Source organism: Cephus cinctus, unplaced genomic scaffold (assembly GCF_000341935.2).
Source record: "Cephus cinctus unplaced genomic scaffold, Ccin1 Ccin1_scaffold0087, whole genome shotgun sequence".
Lineage (NCBI taxonomy): Eukaryota > Metazoa > Arthropoda > Insecta > Hymenoptera > Cephidae > Cephus > Cephus cinctus.
Window position 1 is genome coordinate 1,436,803 of NW_014332826.1, and position 26,227 is coordinate 1,463,029.

The 26,227-nt window shown below is 38.8% G+C and overlaps 2 protein-coding genes across 15 annotated transcripts in view; one reads left to right on the top strand and one right to left on the bottom strand.

Moving 5' to 3' along the window:
- Positions 1-26,227, top strand: part of LOC107272928 (fasciclin-1) — a 149,084-nt gene that overhangs the window by 93,175 nt on the left and 29,682 nt on the right. For all 11 annotated transcript variants that reach the window (XM_015750651.2, XM_025090311.1, XM_015750659.2 and 8 more), the window contains exons 3-4: positions 14,350-14,543; positions 24,962-25,092. In XM_015750651.2, coding sequence (XP_015606137.1) covers positions 14,350-14,543; positions 24,962-25,092 — 325 coding nt within the window. The remainder of the gene's footprint in view (positions 1-14,349; positions 14,544-24,961; positions 25,093-26,227) is intronic.
- On the bottom strand, positions 6,863-11,660 carry LOC107272975 (origin recognition complex subunit 3). Of its 4 annotated transcripts, XR_003061397.1 has the most exons (16): positions 11,499-11,660; positions 10,789-10,917; positions 10,597-10,717; positions 10,361-10,518; positions 10,124-10,281; positions 9,953-10,061; positions 9,712-9,876; positions 9,402-9,596; positions 9,226-9,342; positions 8,866-9,150; positions 8,550-8,783; positions 8,342-8,461; positions 8,095-8,162; positions 7,833-8,000; positions 7,151-7,749; positions 6,866-7,045 (listed from the first exon to the last, which is right to left on the bottom strand). XR_003061397.1 is itself a non-coding variant. In XM_015750719.2 (14 exons), the coding sequence occupies exons 1-14, from the start codon at positions 11,520-11,522 to the stop codon at positions 7,907-7,909; spliced, it is 1,977 nt and encodes a 658-aa protein (XP_015606205.1). In that variant the 5' UTR covers positions 11,523-11,660; the 3' UTR covers positions 7,781-7,906. The 4 variants fall into 4 exon arrangements, 1 of the variants encoding a protein (XP_015606205.1); XR_003061400.1 differs by having other exon boundaries at positions 6,863-7,749; positions 10,789-10,906; positions 11,499-11,630; XR_001539098.2 differs by having other exon boundaries at positions 6,864-7,749.

Consider the following 26,227-nt stretch of genomic DNA (forward strand, 5'->3'; position numbering starts at 1 on the left):
CCCCCCCCTCCCTCGTTTGATCCACCAGCCCATTTCCGTTTCAATATTTGTCGGCACTACTTGAATCTCAAGATAAATATGAGAAATATAAAAAATAATTATATTGCTATTACCATATTGCATACCGTTTCTTCGGCCTTGAACACTCTTGGCACGGGGATTGAAATTTTCTTATCGTGTCGTTAGGCCTTTTACGTAGGAGCTTTTTTTCGCCCTTCCTTAAGGAAAGGCTCGTTCACTTCGTTTGGCCGTCATTACCGCAACGAAGCATTCATTAGATCTTTATATTTAATCCGAACGAAATGACTCCCTTGAGATCATCCCTCTTCCTTAACCTCATGAAGTTCCTAGAGGAAATGTCACCGGCCTCTATACGTATCCTTACTGCAACTTTCATGAGGCTCGAAGAAATTCTATCTTCAACCACCCACTCCCCCCGTCCACTCCCTACCCGCTGCCACAGTGCTACTCATATACATAGAACAAATTCTACTGGGGGTAAAGTGAAACAAATAAATTCGAGAGGCAGCCTGTAATTCCCGGCGGATTGATTTGAGAAATGTGAAAGCATTAACCCTCGAAAGGATCTTGTTTGAAAATACCGGAAGTTACGTACACAATTATGCGCTTAGTTCGAGTGGACTTTTGGCAAGGCGAGATGACATCTGAGGAAACTCGTCAAAATAAAAGAAGGCTGACAATAGGGTCGTGCAAGCTCAGTCCTCGGCGGTAATTCAACAACTTAGCTCTTTGTGTTGAACTTAAGTCCTACTCGAGTCTCTGAGGCCGAACATGATTCCTGTAGAGAGAAGTAAGCAAGCAAGGAGCTGAGTCAACCTGGAAAGTTGACAGTGGGCTAAAGGCTTCGGCATCTGTCTTGGGACTACCAGTCACTCTTGGTTCAGCGACTAAGGTTACCGTTGGCATATTGCAAAGGAGATCAATATACTTTCGAGCGAGTCCGAGAATTCAATCCAATAGATACTGTGTACATTTAATATACCTTCGCTTTTAATGGTCCTTGAGTATTCATTGAACTTCGATTTGGGACTAGATTCTGGTCGTGCGCTGTCTTTATGTTATTCTTTTTATTTATATTGATCTTGATTTTCGTGAGATATTTTTTTTTTTATTTATTTCTTATAGTCAAATCGTCAAGATAAATATTATAAGCAGGAGCCTTTCTTATCTTGTCAAGTCACCGCGCGGATCATCTTATTCTCACTTCCGTTTTAGCCGCGGATCTAGCGCCCTTCGCAATTTTGTATATTACGTAAAGTTTCACAATTAGTCTAGAAAGTTTCATAATTTTGCAGTTTAAGCGCGTTGTTTTGCGGCGGAAGTGTTGCTATGGCCGGTTTAATTTATCATTCCACCTCTTACCGGTTGCCGAGCCCCCCAAGACTCGCCGCCGCATGGCGAACGAATTAAGCCCAGCCGCGCCCCGCGAAATTGCTTTCGAAGTGTGTTTGCCGTTCTCGCGACTCCTCAGTGCGTCTGCGCTATGGCGATTGCGAATATCCGCGCGGCAAGCTCCTCCAAGTTCGAAGTTGATCTTCTGGTTAAAAAATGCTCTGGACAAAGCAGCTGCTTATTGCACCCTGGTAGAAAGAGGATACTCGATCGAAAGTCATTTCTAAAAGTATCCCCCAATTCAAGAAGGAACACAAAGCAACTCGTCGGCCCGGTGAGAGTGCGGCTTTAAGTTTGCGGCAGATCGATGATTATGTAACCTCTGCTCGAGGTTGAGGCCACGCACGAACTTGGATACAAAAGATAGAAATTTTTTAGAAAACTTGCCAGCTATTATTTCTTACAAATTTGGCACTAAGAGGTCTGGGCGACTCGTGACTTGATATTATCCAAATATTTTTACCTAGAAACACAAAAATGAAAACCCAATGATATATTTTTATACACGGCGTCTGATCCGCATGATTTTTGTATTTACATATATTTAAAGATATACGAGGCAGGGTTAAGTATGACAGTATTTTACTATAGAGGCCTTGTATGCACGATCAACATTATAAATTAGAACTTTTTATACGGCCAACAGACACACAAAATATAGGGAGTGCAGGGGGTGTAGGATAATTAGGAAATAATAATAACAGTAAAAAGATATAAAAATATCAAATTGTCAGCGAACATACGCCCTCTTAGTTTTAGCTAAGACATAATATAATTTTATAATAAGATTATTCATTGAGCTCGTTGCGTTAGCAGCATTTTTTTAAATAGAATATAGACTGTTCAAAGTAATTTCACAATATTCTTTTTTTATTTCCCTACCGTCAGCTCTTTACGAAATTACCCTAAAACAATTCACGGAATTCTCTAAAACTTCATGCTTTGTCATAAATGAAAATATATCTAGACTCGATTACTTCAATCTCTATATTCAAGTCTAGATAACTTTTCTGAATTTATCGTAGCGACCTCAGACTGATACGTAAAAATTTCGTCCTATGGATGGAATAGATCATTATAAAATTCCATTTTGGAAGTGTTGCACGTATACGACAAATGAGACTGTCCATACTTGATATATACAGATTAGTGACTTTTTATAAATCTTGTAGTGATCTTTCCCGCAACAAGTACAATATAATTGCAATAAGAGATTTATTTTGTATTTTTTAATTGACCGATCAAAAATTTTATACCTTTGTACGTATTAAGTCTGGAATAATATCTTTCATCGTACATGAAATACACGTGAAAAACAGGATTTCATATTGATCAATACCACAGATTAAAATTTTCACTCTGAACTGTACGAAAGTTTACAACTAGCTGCATGGATGTTGAACCACAAAGGCTTTCCAACCCTTTGGATTACATCGCCATTATAACTTTCATATCGGTTATGACTTTATTACGACTTGTGGTTTTCAATGTTCTCTTTAGCTTACGTGTTTCCCAATAATGACCAATGCATGCAAAGTATATCGGCTAAGATGCACGTTTGCGGTTTGCGGTATACGATTTCGAGAATTTTACGTGACAATCATTAAATATTTTTTGATTTCGCATATTATTATTGTTCGTTTAATTTCCGTTCGCAAACAAAGAAATTATCTTTGCCATTTTAAATGATATCGAACAAAAATTAAATGCAAAAGTCATGGAGCAAAAAACGAGAGTAGACATAGAGAAGAAGTTCATACGAATAACATACGTAATGAGGGAGACATTGACGTTTGAAATTTGGTAATTCTTTGATAGATACTGGCTTACAGATCTTAACTTCGTGCAGAAGCTTCAAGCCGGACATGCGATTTACAATTGCATTGAGGTACGCGTTTAGTTAGACGCAAATTTGTATACGGTGTATTGCAATGCTATTTTTTGACATTACAGGTTGAAAGTCTACATATTTCGATATGTTGCGATAGATATTTATCAATTTCGTATATCTAATTGCAAATGACTCGAAAAAAATGTCTTTGACATATTCTAACGAAGAAACTAATTAATCGATTACAAATTTTACAAATTTCCTGACTCACAGTCAGTATACATATACATATATGCTTCTCCAAAACTTTCCACGATAATTTTACTACGTCGTAGGAGTGTACGAGATTTACGAGTTTCGCCTGACTGATCTTTCACAAAAGATTATCCCGTTAAGGGTAATGCGAGGGTGGTGCGCTTATACCATATATATGTATAAAATGTCATGCAAGGACAGGAAGAAATTCGAAATATGCTTTATCCGGTCCGGAAGTTGAAACGCAGGGTAAAAATATTAAAGAATTTGTATGTGACATGTAATGCTAACAATGTGAAATTAGTTGGTAAAATTATAATATTATTTCGAAGTAAATGCTTAACCAATTGTTTGCAGTTTCAAATAACAATATCTTCTTATGTTAACTGGAATCTTGTAGCCAATCCTATTAGCCGAATGGTCGGTCCTTCGACTGGAGAGCTCCGAGAATAATGTCGCAAAGGCAATTAAGGGCTTCCACTGTTCCTACTGTTTAATCGTCGTAAATTAGGGTCGGGCCCTCGGTAACCTCCGAGCGACGACGATGATGGCTTCCTAATAGCCGGGAGCGAATTTCGCTTCCTCCTTCGCCATCCAACAAGGATATTTTACATTGACTTCAGTAGATACGCGTATACTATGTATACGCTGTTGCGTCTTAATAAAAATTGCGTAATACGTAGAATGTCAAAACGAATATCTTATAAGGCCTCATCCAAAAAAAACGTACTTCGTCGTTCGCCAGATTGATTAACCAATCTTTAGACAAAGTCTAATATGTATACATATAAAACGATAGTCCTTAGGAATATTCTCAAAAATTTTATCGATTTTGAAAAACGAATTTTCCCGAGCAACGAGCTTCCACGAATGAGCTATTCCTATCTCATATGCAAAACCGTTATGAAAATTTTGGGTTAGAACTTGTAGCTACTCATGGTATAATATTTCCCAAGAGAAAGCCAGGGTCTCCTTTATCGTCGACCCTATTTTAATTCCTAGATATTTCTCAAACAGAAGCTACACTTCCATCGTGTAAATAAATCCCTCGAAACACATTTATCAGTACGGCATGACGTTCAAAACGAAATGAATAGAAAAATGAAATTAACGAATACTATATATTCTTCTGCCTTTCTGATGCTAATTTACGTATTCCTGGCTGGAAATAGACTAGGAGTCTTGTACGCATCTAAGCAAGAGAACGATTAGTTCAAGTGGATCAAGACTCGGCAGCCTCCACTGAATCCTCCCTCTGTTCTTCCTCGGTTAAGTCTTGGCTTAACGGCCGTTCCGGTATGAGCACTGGTAGTCATCGGGAACAATCTTGAATGAACTGGTGACCATACCAATGTTCCTGGCGCATCTCCATTGATCTACATATTGACTCGAAATTCCTCCTCTCGCAGCGTCCCTTGCGCAAGACTTTGGTCTTCTAAGCTCAGAGCATCGCCTTCCCTGTGGGTTTTGAGGATCCCACGAGATAACCGTAGATCCTATCCTCGCTACGGTACTCCGGCTCAGGATTGAATACCAGCTGGGACACATCGGCACGGGATGCACGAGGGTCAAAGTAAACGGGGTTAACTCAGCGTATAGCGAGAACCTCTCCCTATAGGGGTATAAACGTTCACCTTTCCTAACCCCTTCTACTCTTCACTCTACGGTCCTTTGAGCAGAGATTGTTCGCCGATTGACCACGCCAGAACGACTTTACGTGATATTCAGCTACTGAACCCTTCCTGCACCCACAGGCTATTGGCTGATACCACGTAGGTACTAATCGTGTGCGAATAACTATACGCACAGTCGCTTACCCTTTCGTGATCATATGGTCTTTATAATTAGTCGCTTGCTCTTCCTCTTCAGCCGTAACCACCGTCTTGTACATCCTATCTGCCTTTTCCCTCTGTCTCTCTTGGTTTTATGCTCGTGATGGATATTCGATACGAGGTCCTGAGCGTTTACTTCGGAGAGCTTCTATTCGTTGGGAATCATTGGGTAATGGAACAATGATTGGTTCACGTGAAAATAGGGTCAGCGCGAAAAAGATGCCAAGGTCTGAGAAAATACGGCGAGGATTTGCTACCAATGTGAATTCGATTTGCACGTTGAAAGGACCTCCGTTACCAAGGATACACGAGGCCAGAGAAAAGCTGAAGACTTCATCGCTAGAACAGACCCCTACAGGGGGATCACATCCAGATCTGAGGAACGCCGTCATTATAGATATACTGTCGCTTACTGTTCTTTCAAGGATGCTTGTATATCCTATAGGATCTGCACTGTTGATCTGCCTTTAACTTGGAATGATTTCCTATAAATCTTCCTGACTGTTGTGGTGCGGCTGTACCTACTCGCGACGTAGGAGGGATCCTTTGCCAATCTAACCACGAAAATACCGACGATCAATTTCGACGAACCTCCTGGTTCCCCTGGTGGTCCTATCGAATCTTGTCAACGTCGCCCGAGATGAGGTCCCCAAGAGTCCGTTTTCCCGTGGGAGTCCCTATTCAATTCCCTAGGACATTTCTCAGAGAAACGGTACACTTGGCTGGGCGATCAAACCGAATTCCCGTTTGTAGCGAAGTATCTGAATTTTTTAGCTGTCTGAAATTCAATGGCAGTCCTCCCCAATTTATAATATAAGCCGCCCGGTACTTGTGGGTGTGGATATAATCCCAATTAATGTAATTCCATGTAATGAGGAAAATTACTAATTATCTATTCTAATTAAGAGGATTTGCGAATAACCATAATAACCGTTCCTAGCGTAACATTTCCATTGGCATTTATGTGCGTCGCTGTACGGTACGCTAAGCAATACGCGCGTTCCATAGAAAATAATTATTGATCCGGTTATTTCATGTAGATTATATTAATTTTACGCGTCTCGTTAACGAGCTCTTTTTTTATCCTCGAAAATAATAGGTCGTAGGGTTGTTCGTTGTATAAAATAAAAAATAAGTAAATAAATCGGATTCCACCCGACGTTGACGAAGCTCATAGTGGACATTAGAGGACAGGCTCCAATTTCAGTTGGCAAACATAATACCAGTGTCCCGTTTGGTCTTTCCAGAATTCCAGTGGAGTTACATTCCAGTCCCGGAACTTCCTTTCGGAAGTCTAATTAAGGTCATTACTAACCTTAGTTTCTATATTTAGTGCACCATTATACATAGGAGGCGTACCAACTCCCAGGAAATATAATTTTATTTTCGAATTTCATTCTACCGCTCTCCTCAAGGTACAACAAAAGAAGAAACCAAATCACGAAATAGTTTTCTTTCCATTAAATTCTTCTTTTCTTCCCTCTGAAAGCTGCTTAAATATCTTGATAAATGTAAACGCGACTTTAGGGAATAACGAAGATCCTACTGAGTATTACAAAATGATCATATCCAATATTCTGTTACCGATATCCAATGTAAATATATGAGGCGCATCATTAACATGTATCTCAAGCGTTAAATAATTCGTAAATTCATTCTACATAATACTGCTGAACGTTCTTTAAGTTGGATGAAGATGAAAAAGGAGAAGAAACTGGAAAAAAAGAGAAAACCGATCTGAAAATGGATGGATGGGCTTGATGGCGTTTCCACCGAACTGCTCGAATATTGATGAGTGATCCGACCTAGCGTCACATACCTCACGTGAATTCTTATCTGGCTACGACGTGGAATTGATGCGTTGGATTAATGATTATTAATCTAGTTTGCTATCCGAATGGAATGGGAACGATACGTATGGTTCCTTCAGGGATGCTCCTATAGATTTCTCCGTATCCTAATGGTCAATCTTAGTAGTTGGTCGTAAAATCGATCATCGATATTGCTTCCTTGATTAAATGCTTCAGAACAACTGCAGTTGTATTTACGTATTTTTCTCATACAGGATAAAATCGGTAAACGATTCACATTTTCGAAATATCTTCATATGCGCAGATTGTGTATAATCGCTGTGATGCTCATCTAACCAGTATCGTTGTTTAATAATCAGTTCTTCCTGTTTATTCATCGTGAATCCCGTGGCACAGCATTCGAAACGAGACCGCCTGGTACAATAGTGTTATCGCGGTAATTCAATGACAGTCAACGCGTATCCCTGAATATCTCATTGTCACAATGCCAAAATTTTGAAATCCCATGAGTGACTACAACTCTGGGCATATTGCTCTTGCCGTTATACCTCGTGAAACAGATTAGCGTTCGAAATAGAACTGATTATAAATTTAGAGAGTAGTATAGCTGCAAAATAAATGAAGGTAAACAATGAAAATGCAGGTAAAAGTATATAATTTAATTACAAAAATAAAAAATGATCACAATACCATGATACGTGCGTGAATTTTTCAAAATTCAACATGAAGATGAAAAATAAATAAAGTATGCTTCTTCGCTTCAATCAGGTTAATCGTTTAACGTGATCCGTTTTTCTTCTCGATGATTTAATGAAGCCCATAAATTGCAGCTCGGCTACCGCACGAGTAAATCGAGCCCTTGGATGGAACACAGTGTTAAGGAAATTTCTTTTCATTTCCACAAGAGATTCAGATAAGATTTCCTGAATTGAGTAAATAAGGAAAAGGATACTGCACTTGGGCGTCAACTTCCTGTTGCTCCTCAGCCTCCTCGTTTGGGTTTACGATGGTCAGGAACGCCTAGGAACAACATGAACACACGTTAATTCGGCTGGTCTATCGACCAAGTGACCTCGTACAAGAATTGGTCGACCCAAACGTGACTCGAATTTCAAACTCCAAGAAAATCTATAAGCAAGTATCGTACGGATACGTGCCGTAGCTTCGTATTAATGAGCAAACATGCTGATCGGTGTTACCTGAAGCCAGTCATACATGTTGATTAGCTTTCTACTCTCCAAGTGAAGCTTGTATACGATACTAAGATCCGGTAAGCACGGGAGTATCGCTTCGTCGTTTTCCAGATTGCAGCAGGTGCACTTAAAGAGATTTGAATATTTATTGAAAATCGCTTTAATATATTCTTATCTGATATGTAACTTTGAAAATATCTTATGTTGAACCAACCTCTAGATACACCTGGGGATTGTTCAGAGCTGTATGTATGGAGGCTCTTAAGGAACCACGTATATGACATTTTGCTACAGTACCATCGCTATAACAAAATATCTCATTTGCTGGTAGCTGAGATGGATTTTTTAAGTAAACTGAGAATACTTCACGATCTAGATAAACGATTAGATCCAATTGCGCTTGCTTGAAGGGCGAACGAGAATGCTTCTGAGACATTAGTAGAAGTTTCTTTAAATCAAAAATTTTAAGAATAAATATATAAAACCTTAGAAAGTTATACAAAAATATGTAATAATAATTATCATCGAACCTGGCGCAATTGAGCTCTATTTAATTTTTGGTCTGCGGAAAGGATTTCTGTAGGTCCTTCCACGATCTCTAGACTGGCGTGTCTAATAGTATTTATGTGATTTTTCAATTTTTCTTGAAAATCTTCTGGAACTGTATCAACGTTCTCATCGATAATTTCCTCTATAGTCTCCAGCATCGTGAGAAAATCTCCCTTAGAGAGAAACCCAAGAAGTTGTAGACACTCCTTGTACTCCGTGGTTTCCGTCAACGTCGTCGTAACCGCCGTGCCATAGAGTTCACGCAGCTGCAGCGTATTTCACAGAAGGTGACATCGCGATGCAATGTTGTGATTTCGCCAAGAGGAAAGATGTCTATTTACCTGCTTGCCAAGTGGCGCACCCGGCAGCGCACGAACGAGCACATGTAGACACTTGAGTAGCGTTAGAAAAATCCCAATTTTATCGTGAAACTCTTTTATCAGCTTTGCCGTGACATCCTGAAAAATAATAATATTTTTATCTTCTGAATAGAACTTTCATTTTACAGATACTTTACCATTAATTCCCGATTAGTTGGTCTACGCGTTTCCTTGTGTTTACGTGTATTTTTTATGTACTCTACTATGCTTGGGATCTCTCTGATCTTCTCTAGATCCTCTAAATTCAGACCGGATAAAACCTTCTTGACGTTTTCCCGCTGGCAGCAAAGGGCATTAACGTTGTTCCCGTAAAAGTGTTGCATCATGCATAGCTGAAACGTTAATGCTCTTACGAAATCCTCATACTAAGTATAATTATTGATTATTTCAAGGTCTTCCATTTCATTTTAAAAAAGACCTAAAACCTTACAGGAAATTGCTACGAACCTTATAACCTTGTAGAAAGCCATCCACGGAAAAATCATAAAAGAGAAATATATCTATTAGCAATTGAAATGCTCTTCCTGTCAATTTAAACGGCACGTTCCCAGATAATGCTGTACCCTCCAGTATATCTGATAAACTTTTCATTTGAGTTTGTGTACGAAAAACCTGTATATTCATTAATTAAAAAATACAAAATTATATTGTAAGGTGAACGTGAACCAATTAAAAAATGATTACTTGCCTTTACTTGTAATTTCGAAGTAACGTCATACGTGAGTGCTCTGTGCACCGCGTGTAAAGTTGTCGCGACGCCAAATATCAATACGAACTTTACTTCTTTTATATATACACTAAAAAAAAATACGACATTTTGTTTAAAACAATTCAGATGGAATATTCAAAGAAATTTTACCTCAATATTAAAATAAAATCTCTTAATACGCGAGCCGGAATTCTCTCAAAATCCGGAAAAATGATAATTAGTGGTGTATCCGGATCGCATGATTCTTTATACCATAATTTTAAGGCACGGAATGTACATTGATTCTTACGAACTTTCTGTGTCTTATTCTGAAATTATTTATCGCTCATTAGAGAATGCAAATACTTACAAAGACTCAGTTCAATATTTTGTAAAAAAAAAGCTTACCTTATTATCGCCGTTAATCAGTTGATATACCGTCTCCTCCATAACGTTCTTTAAGTTACTAGAGTCCCTAGATTGTATAATCGCAATATGCGGCGTTATCGTTTTAAATCTAGCCGTTAACTTTTGAAACAATATCTCGTGATCAGGTAAATTTACGCCTGGAAATATAATAATAGACATAGAAAAAAAAATACATAAGTGGCTAAAACTGCTGTATGAAATAAAAATTCACCCACCTGTTAATAAAATGGCTGTAGGAATATTATATGATTCACCATCTATCGTATCATAGTCCATGTTAGAAACGTAAGAGTGTAAATCCAAGAGAATTTGTTTAAACATATTGGAATTAATTGCCTGAAAATAAAAAACTACGTATTAATTCCGGTAAAAAAAATATTCAGAGTAACCTTCAGTAGATAACTAACCTCTGCAGCTTTCTGTATGGTAGACCACGTTTGTTTATAAGCAATGTACCACGGTTCATCTTGAAACGCATGTACAGCTTTTTTTCTTTTTTGACCAATCTTATAACTACCCTTGTAGCTGAAAACACCCTATAAAAGTACATAATGAACTTGATACACTGTGGTCTGTCATTTATTATTCTACAAGATTGAACGGATATAACTATCCAACTTCGTTTTTGATTACTAATTCACTAGCAGACAGAGACATGTGTAATAGCACGAAATCATTAAGGGTACCTCCCTTGTTCACTAACCAGACCTAATTTAATGAACGTAAACACGGGCCTACGTAAACGCAAGAGGGGTGTATTAAAGCTTATTTAGGGAGCCACATCACTCAGTTTAACAGGATTATAAATCCTGACGATAAACACGTTTTGCTCTTGCACAAAGAAATAATAAATCGTGTTGTACAATGCAAAAAAGTATTTTGTAAGGGCTTAATAAAAGACTTCGTAAAAATAACGCGTTGTACTAACATAAGAATAAAGGTATCAAAACTCAACGTTAAAACGCGAAGTACATCAAATCTTATAATATATTAAAATATGAGTGCATCATTACCACGAATAACGTGCCAAGTGCTTCTTACTTCTTTCATGCGAAACTTTTACATTTGGAGGTTATGCCGGCATCGGCGCAACAGGTTGTGACATTATATCGCTTACCTTCGAGACAGATACGTTATCCATTTTGTGCAGCAGCCGGGATCACAAAAAGTGCAAACTCTGAAATAACTTGACTAACTTTTATCGCAACGTAAAATGAACATGGACCGATCTAAGCGATTCCGACACAACAATTCACCGGCACTGGACGGCTGATGACTGCAGATGACGCCCAACTGGTTTACAGATGGCGGCAGCTGTCGCGTAACCGTTTTGGCCTTCACTGGAATGTAAGAGGGGGAACCTTTATTTTTAACTACAGCTCTGTATCGTTGGCAGTCGATAAAAATACCACGCGGTAAAGCGTGCATAGTTCCGTGCTATTATTTTTACAGTAAATCTCACCAAGTTTTTAGTAGTATTTAAATATTCCTAGCATACTTCATCATTAAATGCAGCTTCTCATCGTTGGAGTAAAAAAATCTATGAATATATTCTAATAGTTTTATCCTCGTATGTCGTATACAATTTAATTGTATACTCTTCACAGTGCAAATTACTCTACAACAAGATATAACGATCCTATAACGACTTACCTCTTATTGATTTCGCATTATAAATCTGACAATTTTCGAAAGCCGCCTTCGACGTGTTTCATGGTATCTGAATCACAAATTAGAGGAATCCATTCGTAACGAGCAAACAGTCGAGAAGCAGAGAATGAGAACTGTAAGAGGAAGATGTCTATACTTGTATATTGGGTAAGTTGAGGGTGAGCGTCACGAAATGCACCATGTTACGTTTCTGCCAGGGATGCACTTTGGAGCCGAGGACGAAGTTCGAGGGAAACTCGTAATTGATTTAAGGGGTGTCCAAACAAGATGCCACCATGTTCACAGATAGTCTGCTCTCGTTATGATGCACTATTGTGTTACGGACTAGAGGAGTATCAGATAGGTATCCCCTTAATATATACAGAGGGTTTAGTATTTAGCAAGGAAGAGAAAGGTAAAAACGGTGACGTTCAGTCCGTGAAAAATGAACCGATTACAAACAGACTTAACTGGATATACATATAAGAAGAAAGTGAATGAAGCAGACGATCCCTTCTGTATCCACGGTATCACATACCTTCGTAAGGTTATCTTTATGTATTACTAACGTACCTAGTGATGCTACAGAAAGTATAAAAGCTGGTCGCCCAGTATCGCTTTGAAATTCAAGAGCTACGAACGGAGTCCAATTCCGTTTCTATGCAGAATAGAAGCAAAGGATAATCGGACTAAGCGTTGGCACCGAAGGCTTTGTGCTTTCTATTCGTTGGTGAATTAATCACTCGCATCTATAGCCGTAGATGAAAAGAGATGAATTTCAATTGATCGAAAGTTTAATCATTCCCTTTTGACTAAAGAAGAACGCGTTGTTCACGCGAAGGCAAATAAATCTGTATAAACTTAATGGACGAGTGAGAAAAATGAAGGCACAGTCGAAGGACATATAGGTATAGAAACCTGAACCGATCGCCAGTTATTATTAATGAATTTCGTAGAGATCACACAAGTAATCGACGCTTTCGTTCAGTACAGCTGCCAGCTGATAATATTTTGTGGTTATCTAACTCTCTAATTACCCTCCCTTATTCTAATTCTATTCTATATACGTATACTGTATATATGTACACGTTAAAATAATTGTACTCGCATATACCCCCAAGCATATTGTTTGACCCAATTAGTTTTTATATAACGAAATCGGCCGGATTATTGGACGAAAGAGTGAAGTCGGCAAAAAGTATCCATTTATACAGTTAATTTTATCGTTTTTCATTCTGCAAAAATTTCACTGCTCTTGTCATTCTGATTATTCCTATCCTTTATTCTTATACTCGTATATCACACTATAGATTTTTGTATACCCGTATAGCTTTAACCAACTTTGAATATGGGGAGATAGGCGCTTGCGAAATCTTAAACTAATCCAAAATGAAATAACGTACCAATGTACAGAATATTCACTGTGTGTATATAAGGTATGTAACACATAGACTTATGTATATCGCGACAGCTTAAACATAGTAGCCATGTTTGTGAAATATATAATGTGAAAGCAGGGGGGTTGAAATCTTGCTGAGTTATTCGTCCCAAGAAATACCTTATCGTGTAACACGATAAACCTACTTTAGCCGTGACAAACAAACAACTGCTATACTTCCTTTGACGCTACGGTAAAAGAAGTACGCGGGTTAGGTACGTTGGTTTGCCTACTGTAAGCAGCTACCTGGAAAGTCGTATAAAGACGTTGCGTCATTGCTCGCGCCCAGGAACAATGTTAGCTCGCGGCTGGTTGACTCGCTATACCTTAATATATATTATATAGCTATATAGGGTAGTCAAGAAAAGAATTTCTGCGGGACTTTAGAAGCCCTGGCAGTTCACCTGACGACACCCAATTCTAGGAGATCGTAATGAGCGCCATTGTCAAAGTGCTATACTGGGTGTCTGCTAGTAACCGCGAGATGGAAGCTCACTGAGAAAAGACCAAGAGTTGGATAGTGAAGTAAGGTGTGGAACGAAGTCAGGATCTCAGCCGAAATGCATAATCCTCTGTTGAGAGCGTAGAAAAGAAAACTCGAGATTATATAACGCCATGACTCTCGTAACCAGATAATAAACCGAAGGGCTTTGTAGCTTTGCGAAAAGTTTTATCTACTCGTTACTCGACCTTTCTTCGCTGCTTTTACTCGCCTTTACGATTCGCTATGGAAAATTCACAATAGTCTTATTACAGATAGTTCTTATTACTCGCCCGTAAGAACTTTAACCGAGATACCAGAAATTATATCGTCGCTTGAATATAATTGTGCTGCACGTTACGTTACGTGAGTTGTCTATGTGTGTTCTTCTGATTGCAGCTAATTTGGCGCAGACTTTGGAGGAGTTGGGGGATTCTATATCGTCGGAGCTCGATGGAAATCCGCCTTTGTGGGTGACGCGGAAACCAGGACGGAGACATGACGAGATTTATATAAACAATGCGAAGGTTCAACGGAATGCTAGTAACTACGAATCTACCATTACGCTTTCTCCTAAGGAAACGAAGAAACAGGTATGTGTCGTATGGGAATTTACCTAGCCTACAAAAATTTATAATTATGTTGTGGCTTTATCGAAAGTGCAATTTTTTATGTTTCTTATGAATTTACCGAACGGGAAGTAACTTTGGGATTGGAGCTGGCAGTTATAAGCTGCATAACCAAGTGTTAATTCTGTGCAACTTATTATGCCAGTTTATGTCAAATTCGGATCACTCTCTGTGTCTACAATACCGACCGTCGATCTGAGTTCGTACTTTCTGCATGTCGTGTCACCGTCAAATTGACTTAGTCAGTACAATTTTTTAAATGCATTTTAAATGCATCCGCTAGATTGCGTGCTATCTGTAATTAGGAGAAGTTTCCTATTGTTAATAGTTTCTTGCCATAGACATTGTGTAGTAGATCGATTAAAATTTTTTTATTTTCGCAAGAAAGCATTGTCAATGGGAAATTTGTATACGGGGATACTAGGTGATTAGAATTTAAAATGGTTGTCCCCGAATAATACTCTCGGTACGTCAGTACTGATAGGGCTAACTGCATTGCACTTACAGATGTGAATATTTACTCTACGTATATTTATTATGTGTTTTATTTCCTACCAAACCATGTTGAATATCATAGCAAGTTACTTAAGGTGTCCTCGGGTATCTTACGCGTCGTGTGCAAAGACTCGCTTTTACGCGATGCGGTAGGTTTGCGGCACGCCTCTAACGAGCTTTTAATGAGCTTTAGAAGCTTACCTTAGCCGCAAGACCATTAGACCGATGGATATCGGTAGTTTTGGTGCCGTCGAACCTGATGAACGAGTTGCTCGTCAATGTTAGTCCTTCAGAAAGGAAATCGTCAGCAAATTTTATCACGACTGAGTCCACGTAGCAATAGAACGGAGCTGGTATACCTATATATATTTAGGAATAATTAACGTTATCGAAATCCGATTAGCACTATTATCTTGGGTGGAGAATGTTCTAGTTCTACGAGATTCCGCAAGAGATTCCACGCCCTTGAATTGATACAGCGTTTCTTAATGTTTTCGGACTGAAAAGGTGATTTTGGAAAAAGTTGCATAATCCTATGGAGAAAAAAGTTAAGTAGAAATATATTTTTTCTATGAAATATCTTAGTTTGCCTACCGAAGTCTTATTTTACGTGGATACAAGGTCCAATGAGTAAACTCTGGATGGGATTCGATTGAAAGAGCCACGACGGATTCTCAAGGCGGAGGAAACGACGGCAAAAGTTTTCACCTGCCTGCGGCAATTGACGCGGTTGAAATTTCAAAGGGAATTGCGACGATTAGTCGCCGCGTTTGTCGCCTTGAAAACTTTCATCGCGAAAGAGGAAATTCTATTGTAAGTTTCGAATGCTGCTGCTCCAGACCCGACAGCCACAGCACGAAAAGTTCTGAACACAAAGTAGACATACTGGAAGTATCTACTGCTATCTTATGGTTACTGATTGGAATCGATGGATTTTCATATTTTCTTAATTATACAAAACACCTATGAAAACTAGACACGTGTATATGAAATACGATCACCATTAAATCTTACTAGATCTTGTAAAACTTTGTATTACAGTTAATTATAATATTTTTGTACAATTATTTTCTCCCCAACGGCTACTTGATCTCTTGGTAATCCAGACATGTTCCTCGTGTACCATAGATGCATCATAATGAGGAGTATTTTCTTTAATTATTTAAAGACAAAGGAAGCAACTCATTAGACAAACCCCAAGGGCTACAACAAATATTTTTCTAAGGGGCGTATAATGAGATGAAAATCCAAGGATTTTCCAAGATTAAAAACCATGACGACCCCGAGCTCTTACATCGAGAACATCGTATCCAGCTTCCTCTGGTACATTAAAACCGAGAATACACAGTACGCTATTCTTTTTTATCTCTGTGGGTATATTTGAGGCAGTACAATGAAATTATATGAACTTATCGCGATAGCGCCCTCTTTAAAGTCTAAATACAGACCCTTCCGAAAAGGGTTTAAGGAAAACGGAATGAACATCCTTTCTTAGTATAATCATCCCCTCGCGGACGGCCACGAGACGTTCTGTCTCCCTGAGGCTTTTACAAGCCCTCGTCCTCCGCCGACCCTCTTAGCTTTATGCAACCCTCTCATCGCAAGATACGATTCAGCCAGGAGTCCTTGATCGCTCGTAAACCATCCCCCACATTGCGGGAACGTCCCTTACGATCTTTTTCATAAGTTTCGTTGAGAGAATTTTTCATTATCTTATTTGCTCGTCCTTTCTCTTTTTATGCTTTCCTTTCTTCGTCGACAGGATGGAGTACCGCCATCCACCCTGTCCGACGTGACAGTTAATGGAATGTGTCGCTCCCTTATATTTTGTTTTTGATTTCGCTTTTTAATTCGTTTCCGCTTCCGGAAGGAATTTCACGTTTTCTCCCTTTCCTCACGGCTATAATCGAATATCATGCTTAGCTTGTATATCTTATATAAATTTCTCTCATTCTGCTCGGTCTCTGTATGATTCTTATTAAGGAATTTATCCTGTACAATTTTCAAACGAAGGATAAATTCCGTTTCACAATTGCTCGTACTAGTGAGAAATATTTTTGAAAGTAGAATTCGTTGTAGAACTACGGCAAGGGTGCTTTTTCATAGTGTAGATATAGATAGGTATATACATATATGCTATTTAATTTCCTCTAAAGCTCAATCAATTGTTGACTCAAATATTTCGTTCGCTCTTGACAACATCCCTCTAATGGAGTATATGTATGTATGCAGAGGATAAATTCTTTTAAAAATTCTTTAAATTTCAGGGACAAAACTTGAAAGCGTGGATATAGTCGTTAACGGTATTAAGGGGGCTAACTCAAAAATTCGTCTAGATATTCTACCCTCGCGGAATTTCGTTCGCCCATATTTTTACGTAGTCGAGTATTTCAGGAACGCTGTGAGATGTGAAACCTGACTTGCCTGGGGGGTTGGAAAGAGGTTGACAGAGTGGGTGGTTGCAGTGGGGTGGCTCGAGTTATTTCTTCGTAGAAATACATGGGGCACACATACTAGACACATGTTTACAATACGAAACCCGTATATACTATATAGATGTAATGTTTGACCCTTGAAAACATCCCTTTCGTGAATTCAAAGATATGCAAGACTCGTCTATATGTACAGAGAGACAAAGGTTATGAAAAATTCTGAAAATCGTATAATTCTGCTGGTACAATTATTACGCATTGTTTTCATTCTGCATTTTTTTTTCGTTACAATTTATGTAAAGGTATGCATGGATGGCGGATTTTTTTTTTAATAATTCAAATAATTTACTTGCTGTAAGAGTACAAACAAACGTGGCGGTGGTTATTCGTGTCTGAAAAAAGTCTGAATGAATTTTATTTTCTTATTCGCTTTATCGACACTTAAAACCCAGTTCCACCCACGAGCTCATGACCGATCGATAATTTAACTTCTTGATACGACGTCTTCCTAACATTTATTACACATATAATGTTCGGATATAAAATTTGTCAAGATTTATTCTTCGTTATTTTTTTTTTACGTTTTTCAATATTTTCTACATTTTTTTTTTTTGGGCATCATATTGAATTCTCAATGACATATATGCTTTGAAGATAAATGGATTAATATTCCACGATATTGCGAGATCTGAGAGATATCCTAACCAATTGTAAACAAGTATTAACATACTTACCAATTTCAGGCTGAGTGAAAAATTTATGAGAAACCTTCGTTCGTTGAAATTGCACTTCGAAATTTTACACGGAATAAACGAAAGCTTTGTCTTTGTCGTGAAAGAGCCTAAGTGACTTTTATAGAATATGAGATTTCACGATGATCTACGTGAATATAATTCCTTTGAGATATGCTAAAATATACGAAACGAAATCAGAACCTTGTTAAAAATACAATAAGAATCGTATGGCATCAGTTATTTTTGACTATGTCACCGTTTCGGGCGTAGAAAATAAGAAACAGCGTGTTCTGCGTAAGGATGAATTGTGCGAACTACACCACCCTATTCGATTTAATGAATCTTGAAGTGACCTTAAAGGGGATGATACGAGGTGCAGGTCAAAATAAACCGAATGAATAAATGGCCAATAGCAATTCTCAGTCTAGTTAAAGAGCATAGGTTGGCAAGAAGTAAGAAGAAAATGATCTTTCTGACTTTTCCATTCTTTTATTTTCAATTATTTAAGTATCGTTCCGCCCCTTAATTCAAACGTCAATGGAAAACGCGAGAATTTACGAATTACGTTATTCAAGAAGCTCTCAATACTTACTCACAGTGTCATTCGTGTGATAACGATGGGAAGTGTAATCTTAAAAATCCATCATCAATTTAAATTCTTCACATCTCTTAGACACCTTCCTTATTCAGTTCATCGTGTCAGAGTATAAAATGGACTGGATCGTCGCGCAAAACGCGAATAAAAGGTCGGAAGGGCATTGCGGCTCGTTCTCCCGTAAAAGCGGCCTCGGCCGTGACGATCGCTTACAACACGCTTGAATGAATGGCAAATTCGGCCTTTTAATGGAAATTACCAAAAGCGCCGATTTCACCCGGAATACTCTCCGAAGCGGGATGATTTAGAAGGGTCGATGTTGAAACGAGTGAAACGTGAAAGTTGGCGGCGCCTCAGCGTCTCGACGCCCACACCTTAGTAACACCTCCCTTATCCAGTGCAATGGACTATACAACCATATTCCAAACCTATTCGACGAAATCGAATCGTATTGTACATTTAATACAAAAGATAATAAAGTCGATACCCTTTTTTTTTAATTTCAACTTACAGCGACAGTAGTAAAAGCTCGTTGAAGCCAATTGAAAGTCTGCTAAAATCTATAGCGTAGTACAAGATATTACAAGACGAGATGAATTTATGAACTTTCAATGTGTCATGGAGGCTTTTAAAGACAGCCCAATGAGATTCGAATACGACCAAGATTAATTTCACATGCCAATCGAATAAAAGAAACGAGAAGCTCAAAGCAATTGGCACTTTCATGAAGGCGAGTCGGCACTTAATAAAAATCCTTGCACTTATTGCGATCTTTTTGTCAATTTCATTTCGCGACGAATCGCGTCTGTCGACGCTAGATGAAAAAAGAAAGGATGCGTATCTCATTGTTTCTCTGAGCTGTCATAAAAATAAGCTCTCACATACAGCAGGATTTCTGACTCCCTCTTACTCTCAGGATGAACCGAAGCTCAGCCGAGTCTTGACAAATTCGCGGAACACTGAGAGTCCTTTTTTCTTTTTCATTTCTTTTGGATTTTTTTATCTCTTCTTTTTTTTGCCTCGCGATAACCAGACTCCGTCTGTAGAGGATTCATTCCCTCGCGATACGGCTCCTTTATTCCGGCATGGGCCGCTAGCTCGTGTAGATAACCTCCTCGTGGCTTTTGTTCAGAATTTTAATAAAGCGCCAATCTTTCTCGGGAATCTTTACTCTTTTATCGCCTTAAACGCAGGACGACTCTGCCGTGGGTTCAGGTCGTGTCAAATTCCAATTGCTTTATATAACAGTGAGTCACGGAGCTTTAAAGTTCATGATATTTAAACGCGAAAGGCCAGCATGGCGCCGCTGTTGGAAAATCAACAAATAAATATCAATCATGTTTATCCTTCCGCTTTTAAAAGTAGCATATTTCGAGATCTTGGGCAATATTTGTTTTTTGAACTTTTGAGATAATTTAGTATTACGAGTGACCTTATTGATTCGTTAATTAAACATTGACTAATTAACCGACCCGTGACTATACTGTCACATGAACTGGAAAATGAATAAAACATAATGTAAATAATAATAACAATCGCTTTTTCACGATCTTCTTTACTATCATTCGGCTTATCTATCTCAAGAAAGGAATCTTATGATTCCCTCGATTGTCTGCATCATGTACATTTTCTTTATAATATTTGAAAGGGATAGTGGCAGGGAAAAGATAATAGCAGGGACTAAATGCTATGTGTGAAAAAATAAAGGTTATACGTATCGCTTATCAACAGCTTAGAAAATAACAAAGAAAAACAATACCTTCTGATTGAAATACCTGCATGGGTGAAATGATTTTTTGGGGGATAATAAGTACCTAAGATACAATTGCAGGAGTTAGGAAATTGTACTTTGACGGAAACCTGTTGATCTCGATATGTACTTTAAAATGGAGCTACTGGCTTTTTAAGCCGTTGTACGTAAACGACAATGCAGTTTTTATAAAAAAAAAAAAGTTATTTGCCCAACCATATATCCGGGCAATATATAACTGTCATATCTTCGGTCGTGCAACCTTCGTAAAGTTTTGTCGCACGTTTTATGAACTTTTTAAGAATAAATCTTTTTACGTAATAACGTATGCATGGGAATAACCACAATGACGAAATTGAAAGAGACAGTAGCATCAGCTACTAGTTTTCTCCAGAGGGGCAAATTTACATGGTAATTCTTGTCAGGGTACCCAAAGTACGTACAGTGTCTCGCATGGTACTCACTTACTAACGACGAATTAGCCCGTAAAGTACGTAAATAAGTTAATGTCAAGATCCGTAAAGTTTAATTAATATAACTCCCGTTCGCAGTGAAATATATATATATATATATATATATATATATGTATAAATATATGTCATAGACAGCGCCAGTGTCTGGGGAGTTGTGACGTTTCCCGCGAATTCGTAGAAAATGCACCAAGTTATTTAGACGAAAGGAATAGGTTAACTTCCGGTGCTTGTTCATCGTTCGCTTCTCCCCTATTTTGATCCCAAAGCGTTATATTGGATTTAAAGTTAATCGTGACTTTGTTATACGAATGTTTTAAAATCGAAAATAATTGGAATCGTTCAAAGAGGTTGAAAAAAAAAAGTTATAAGCTTAAGGGCCTTGAAGAGAATTCGAAGTACATGGGAAATGAAATTAAAAATGGACTCATTCTTGTTAACGTGAAAATCTTTGACAAGATAGCAGACCGTGTTGAACAATCTTAACGAGCATCACTACATTTCTACTCGAGGAAGAAAACTCCTTTGCCCAAACTTTTACGCAGTTTAAATAAATACTTTGAATTCAGCCTCGATTGTTATACCGGCCGGTTTACCCGTCTTTCTTTGATTTCCATTTGGAGTTCTGCGAAAATTCATTGAAAAGTTTTATCTCGTGAATTTCTGTTCTCACTCCCTTTTTTGTCCCAGTCTTTTGTATCTCTGTGCCTTTTTGGATTCTGCTTCATTTCTTCATTTTTCAACTGGTCTACATCCATTTCTTCCTCCTGGGTAACACGACAAGATATTTCGCTTGAATTCTTTCGCTTTCGATGAAAACCCAAGACTTTCCTTTTGCTTCATGCTAACTGTAGAATAACTTGGAAAATTGATGGATATCGACTGCGGCAATTCTGCGAACTATACATATAGCTGGTGCTGACTTAATAATTTAATAAACGAGGGTAAATAAGGGACCTTGGAAGAAGAGGAAGACCAGATGAAGGGTGAGGAATACCAAGTGGAAAAAAAAAATAAGATGGAATTATTTTAATAATATACGTATGTATACTTATGGGGGAAGGTGGGACGAGAAAAAATTTGTTGAACGTGAAGAAATCATAACATATTTTTCTTATACCTGTTCTGACAGCGTACAATTTTCTGTATTATTCCCAATGCCATCTCAGACATTTATTTCCCTATCTATCATATACATTAAAATGGGGGTCAACTTTGGAAAATTTACGTTGCTAAAAATTATTACTTTAAATGCATAACTTTTTGTCATGAAGTAATGCATATTTCAATAGGAAGTTTTAATTTCAATGGTCTGAAATTTTTTTTCTTCAGTTTGTTGACGATCCAAAAATACGAATTTCTTATTACACATAAGACATAATAAAAAAGATATATAATAATATAATAATAAGAACAATAAGAACAATATATAATAACATAATAAATAAGAAATAATAAAAAAGAGTATGGAAAAAAGCATGTTTTTAAAGTTTCAGCAATCACATCTCGAAGTCGTTAAATATGAACTGAAATAATAGTAATATTTTTCTAAATTTTGCAGAAATATTGTAATATAGGACTTGCAAAATGCAAAAACAAATAAAACCAATTTCCTCAATGTGGAGAAACACATACCTCCTTGTGGGACACGTTTCACCCCATCTTATCCTATATTAGTATCGTGCGCGTGGGATGCTGATTGCCAGAGACGTAGCATATTTTTTAATAAGCTGCGACCCAGTATAGTCGTTGGATGTTAAAACGGCCGCGACGCCTCGTCTCGATGTCTTCGTGCGACGAGTGAAGCTGTAGGATAGTGACGTAATATTTTTACGTCTCAAGAAAATAAATTACCTTCTGAATCTGGGCTCGTCCTGAATGAGCACCCAGCAAACTTTAGAGTGACGACGGTGATAGGGGTGGTTATGGTAATGATAGCAGTCTCGTGGCTGCTTTTGAATAGACGACTGTTGTGGATGTGATTTATCATATAACTATACTACGCCATATGCAAAGAGCGTCGACATTGAAAATGCTATTGGGGTTCATTCAAAGATAAGTATCCGCACAATATTGTACCCTTTGTACAATTACCATGCCAAATTGTCCGTTGGAAGGTTGAACAATTTTAATTGAGAGTATATATCTATATCGCCATATCTACGCGTTTCATTGATACGTAATCTACCCACATCCATTAGCATCTTGTTTTAATCCACGTTAAAACGTAAAAGATAAATTTTCCATATTTTGTGGACATCCAGGTGGATAACGTTTAAACGAGGCTGTGACAGTGACTCGTACGTCATTATTCGCACGAACCCCCCGAGAAGATGTATTAAAACAAAACTCATAAAGCTAAAGCGTATAATAATATTTCTATGTATAAAAAATTACCTGTCTAAGATTTATTACAAAAAAAAATCTACAGCGCCGTCTCAATCACTTGACGGAGCTTTTTATATTTTCCCAGACGAAGATCTGGCATATCTCACATTATTTATATTTTTGGGCAATATATATATTTGGCCATGCCAGTGCCAAATCGCGAAACTAAGTCCCGCGTTTTAAAGTAATAAGCAAGAGTAACTCAGATTCAGCCTCGAGATGTGAAATTAAAATATCGTGGCTGTTCAATTTTTTTAGAGGTTCTTTCCCTGCAGAAGCCTCTTCGAGTAAGATAAATGATAGCAGCTACTGGCTCTTATCTCGAGACAAACAAACGTACCTACTCTTCTCGTGGTTGAGTATTCGACTGTCCGAATAGAAGCCAACACGTTCCAGCCAGTCATCCAGTCAACACAGCCAGTCCTCCCAGTCACCCTCCCAGTCACCCTCAGTCAGTTACTCTCGGTATTCTCCAACATCTCCGGCAATCTCATTCCTTCTCTCCTCCGTTCCTGCTCTACTTCTTCTCTTCCCTCAATCTCCCTCTCTCTCTCTCTCTCTCTCTCTCTCAGTGGCGTAGATAAATGGGGACACCCCCTCCCCCCTCCCCCCCAGAGCCAAGGGGCTGCAGATGGAGAGAGCAGAAATCCCGCGAGATAAAAGAGTCTCGGTGATCACAGAGAAACGGATAAATAGTGGAGGACGTTTTAGTCACAGTCCGGATGGTAAATGGTAGACGGAGGGTCCTTTTCTTTCTCGACGCCGACGCCCGCGAAATGGCTACCTTCGCTGCGCCGCAGGATAAATACCCCTCGCTGTGTCACATTCCTGTACCAAACGTGTGTCGAGTACAGTCTGCCCGAGTGGAAATTCGACGCTCACCCCCCATCCCGTCGTTTCTCTCTCTCTTTCACCCCCCTCTCTGTCTTTCTCTCCTTCTCTCTCTTTCTAACTCTCGCATTTTCTCTCGGACCTCCTTTCTCTCTGTTCTCTCTGCACGTCGCGTCCGCGAGCCTTTCCACATAGCCACAATGAAAGCGCAAGGGAAACCATAAACCACGATTCACCGTGAACATTTTACGTTCCCATGAATTTCAAACTGTTTCACCGTTTTACTTGCAATCACTTCTATCTGTCTATTTTGAATTTTAATTTATCGCATATTTCCCGCTGTTCGCTCTTTTCGATGAAGAATTATACGTGATTTAAGATTCACTGGCTGTTCGGTTGAATGGCCATCGATTCGCGGTGTAGCCCTGCGTCCCAGTAGGGAAGAGCGAATCTCGCTGTGAGCTTGTTGAATTGCGCTCGGTTAGTTTGCGAAATTGGACAAGCAACGAATTGGATGTTTCGTCCGTTTAGACGGTTTCAAGCGATCGGTTTACCACTGTCTAAAGCACTTTGGCTATTTACATGCTCTCGTTAAAAATGCTGTCTCCTGGAAATGGGTATAATTTGTATTCGAGTACGTCGCTGAAAATCTATTTTAAACTGAATTTCTCTTTATATGAATTTCAGGTCCTGCACGTTATATCGGAAGTCCTGGAACCGGTTCTCTCGATTCCCACGGCCCCAGCAATCTACAATCCCAACGCACTTCAGTTTCTCAATCTCAGCGACAGCCTGAATATCGGACGTCATCGAATTCGGTAAGTAAACAGAGTAGAAGGACCCGCGAGTCAGCAGCATATCGTTTGCATGAGGGTAACAGATTATTATAATAAAAAAAAAAAAAAGGTATTTTGTGGCCCAATTAACCCAGGAAACTCCCACGGGATATCAATCGCCACCTTACAGTTTTCCCCTCCACTTGATCTTCAGTACCCCTCAGACTCGAAGTAGAAAGTTTCGAAAACGACCATAAGACTCGTTGTGCAAGGGACAACGTTGCGCCAAGTTAGCGCCTTAAAAATTCATCCCTTACCAGCATCGCCACTTTCCCCGCAAGACTTTAAATAATAATATCATCCCCCAAAGCGACTCTACGTTGTCCCTTGTGTATTTTGAGACTTCAACACCGGAAGAGATATATGGCTGATCCAAAGGTCTCCCGGATATGACTGAAGCTTACGAAGGGACTATCACTTCTGTATGCAAATTATATACGAGACAGTTAGGGTTAATGTAACCCAGCGATATTAAGCAACAAAGTCAAAGTTTAAACTTCTCGCGTGCCTGTCCTGAGATTTCAAGCCAGGACAACTCAGATCTATTGCCTTGCACGTGTAAACTCAATAGCAGCTCGTCGAAAATCAGTCTTAAGTGAATTCCGCAGCAGGCGAGCGTTGACGATGTAACTTTTTCACGGCGTTCCTCTAGAACTTTACTACCCAGTCCTCTCGAAGCTCAGCGTTATACGGTCCATCCATACTCGCTTCCTTGCTCATCTTCTCCTTCCTCCGTTACCGGCTCCTTCGGCAGTTAAAGCTACGATTCCGGAAACGGGCGCCGCTAACTGAGGAAATAAAGCTCGAGTGAATTAGCACCCACGCTATCCTCCCGAGGCTACTACGTTCTTTTGCCAATTTTTCTTTTGTCCTAGTATACCTGACTATACCTGTATATACATACCTTTAATACCTACCTATCGACTGCTTCGGCCACTCCGGCAGGTGCCACGACGTCGATATTACTTTTGCCACTTTCTTTTTACCTGTTCTATACCTTTATTTCATCTACTCCTTTTTCAACGAGCACAATCGTAGCTCCGATCGAGCGAGAATTCCGGAAGTTGGAGTGAGAGAGGAAATAAAGAAAAAAGGAATCGCCCGATAAGACTCTTTG

Bases quoted from the DNA above. Each gene is read 5' to 3' on its own strand.
- LOC107272975 (XM_015750719.2), bottom strand. From the start codon at position 11,522: ATGGATAACGTATCTGTCTCGAAG. The intron at 10,062-10,123 runs GTAAAATTTCTT...ATTTTTTTTTAG, and splicing joins GATTTTATTTTAATATTGAG to TGTATATATAAAAGAAGTAA. The intron at 8,163-8,341 runs GTAACACCGATC...TGTTGTTCCTAG, and splicing joins ACATGTATGACTGGCTTCAG to GCGTTCCTGACCATCGTAAA.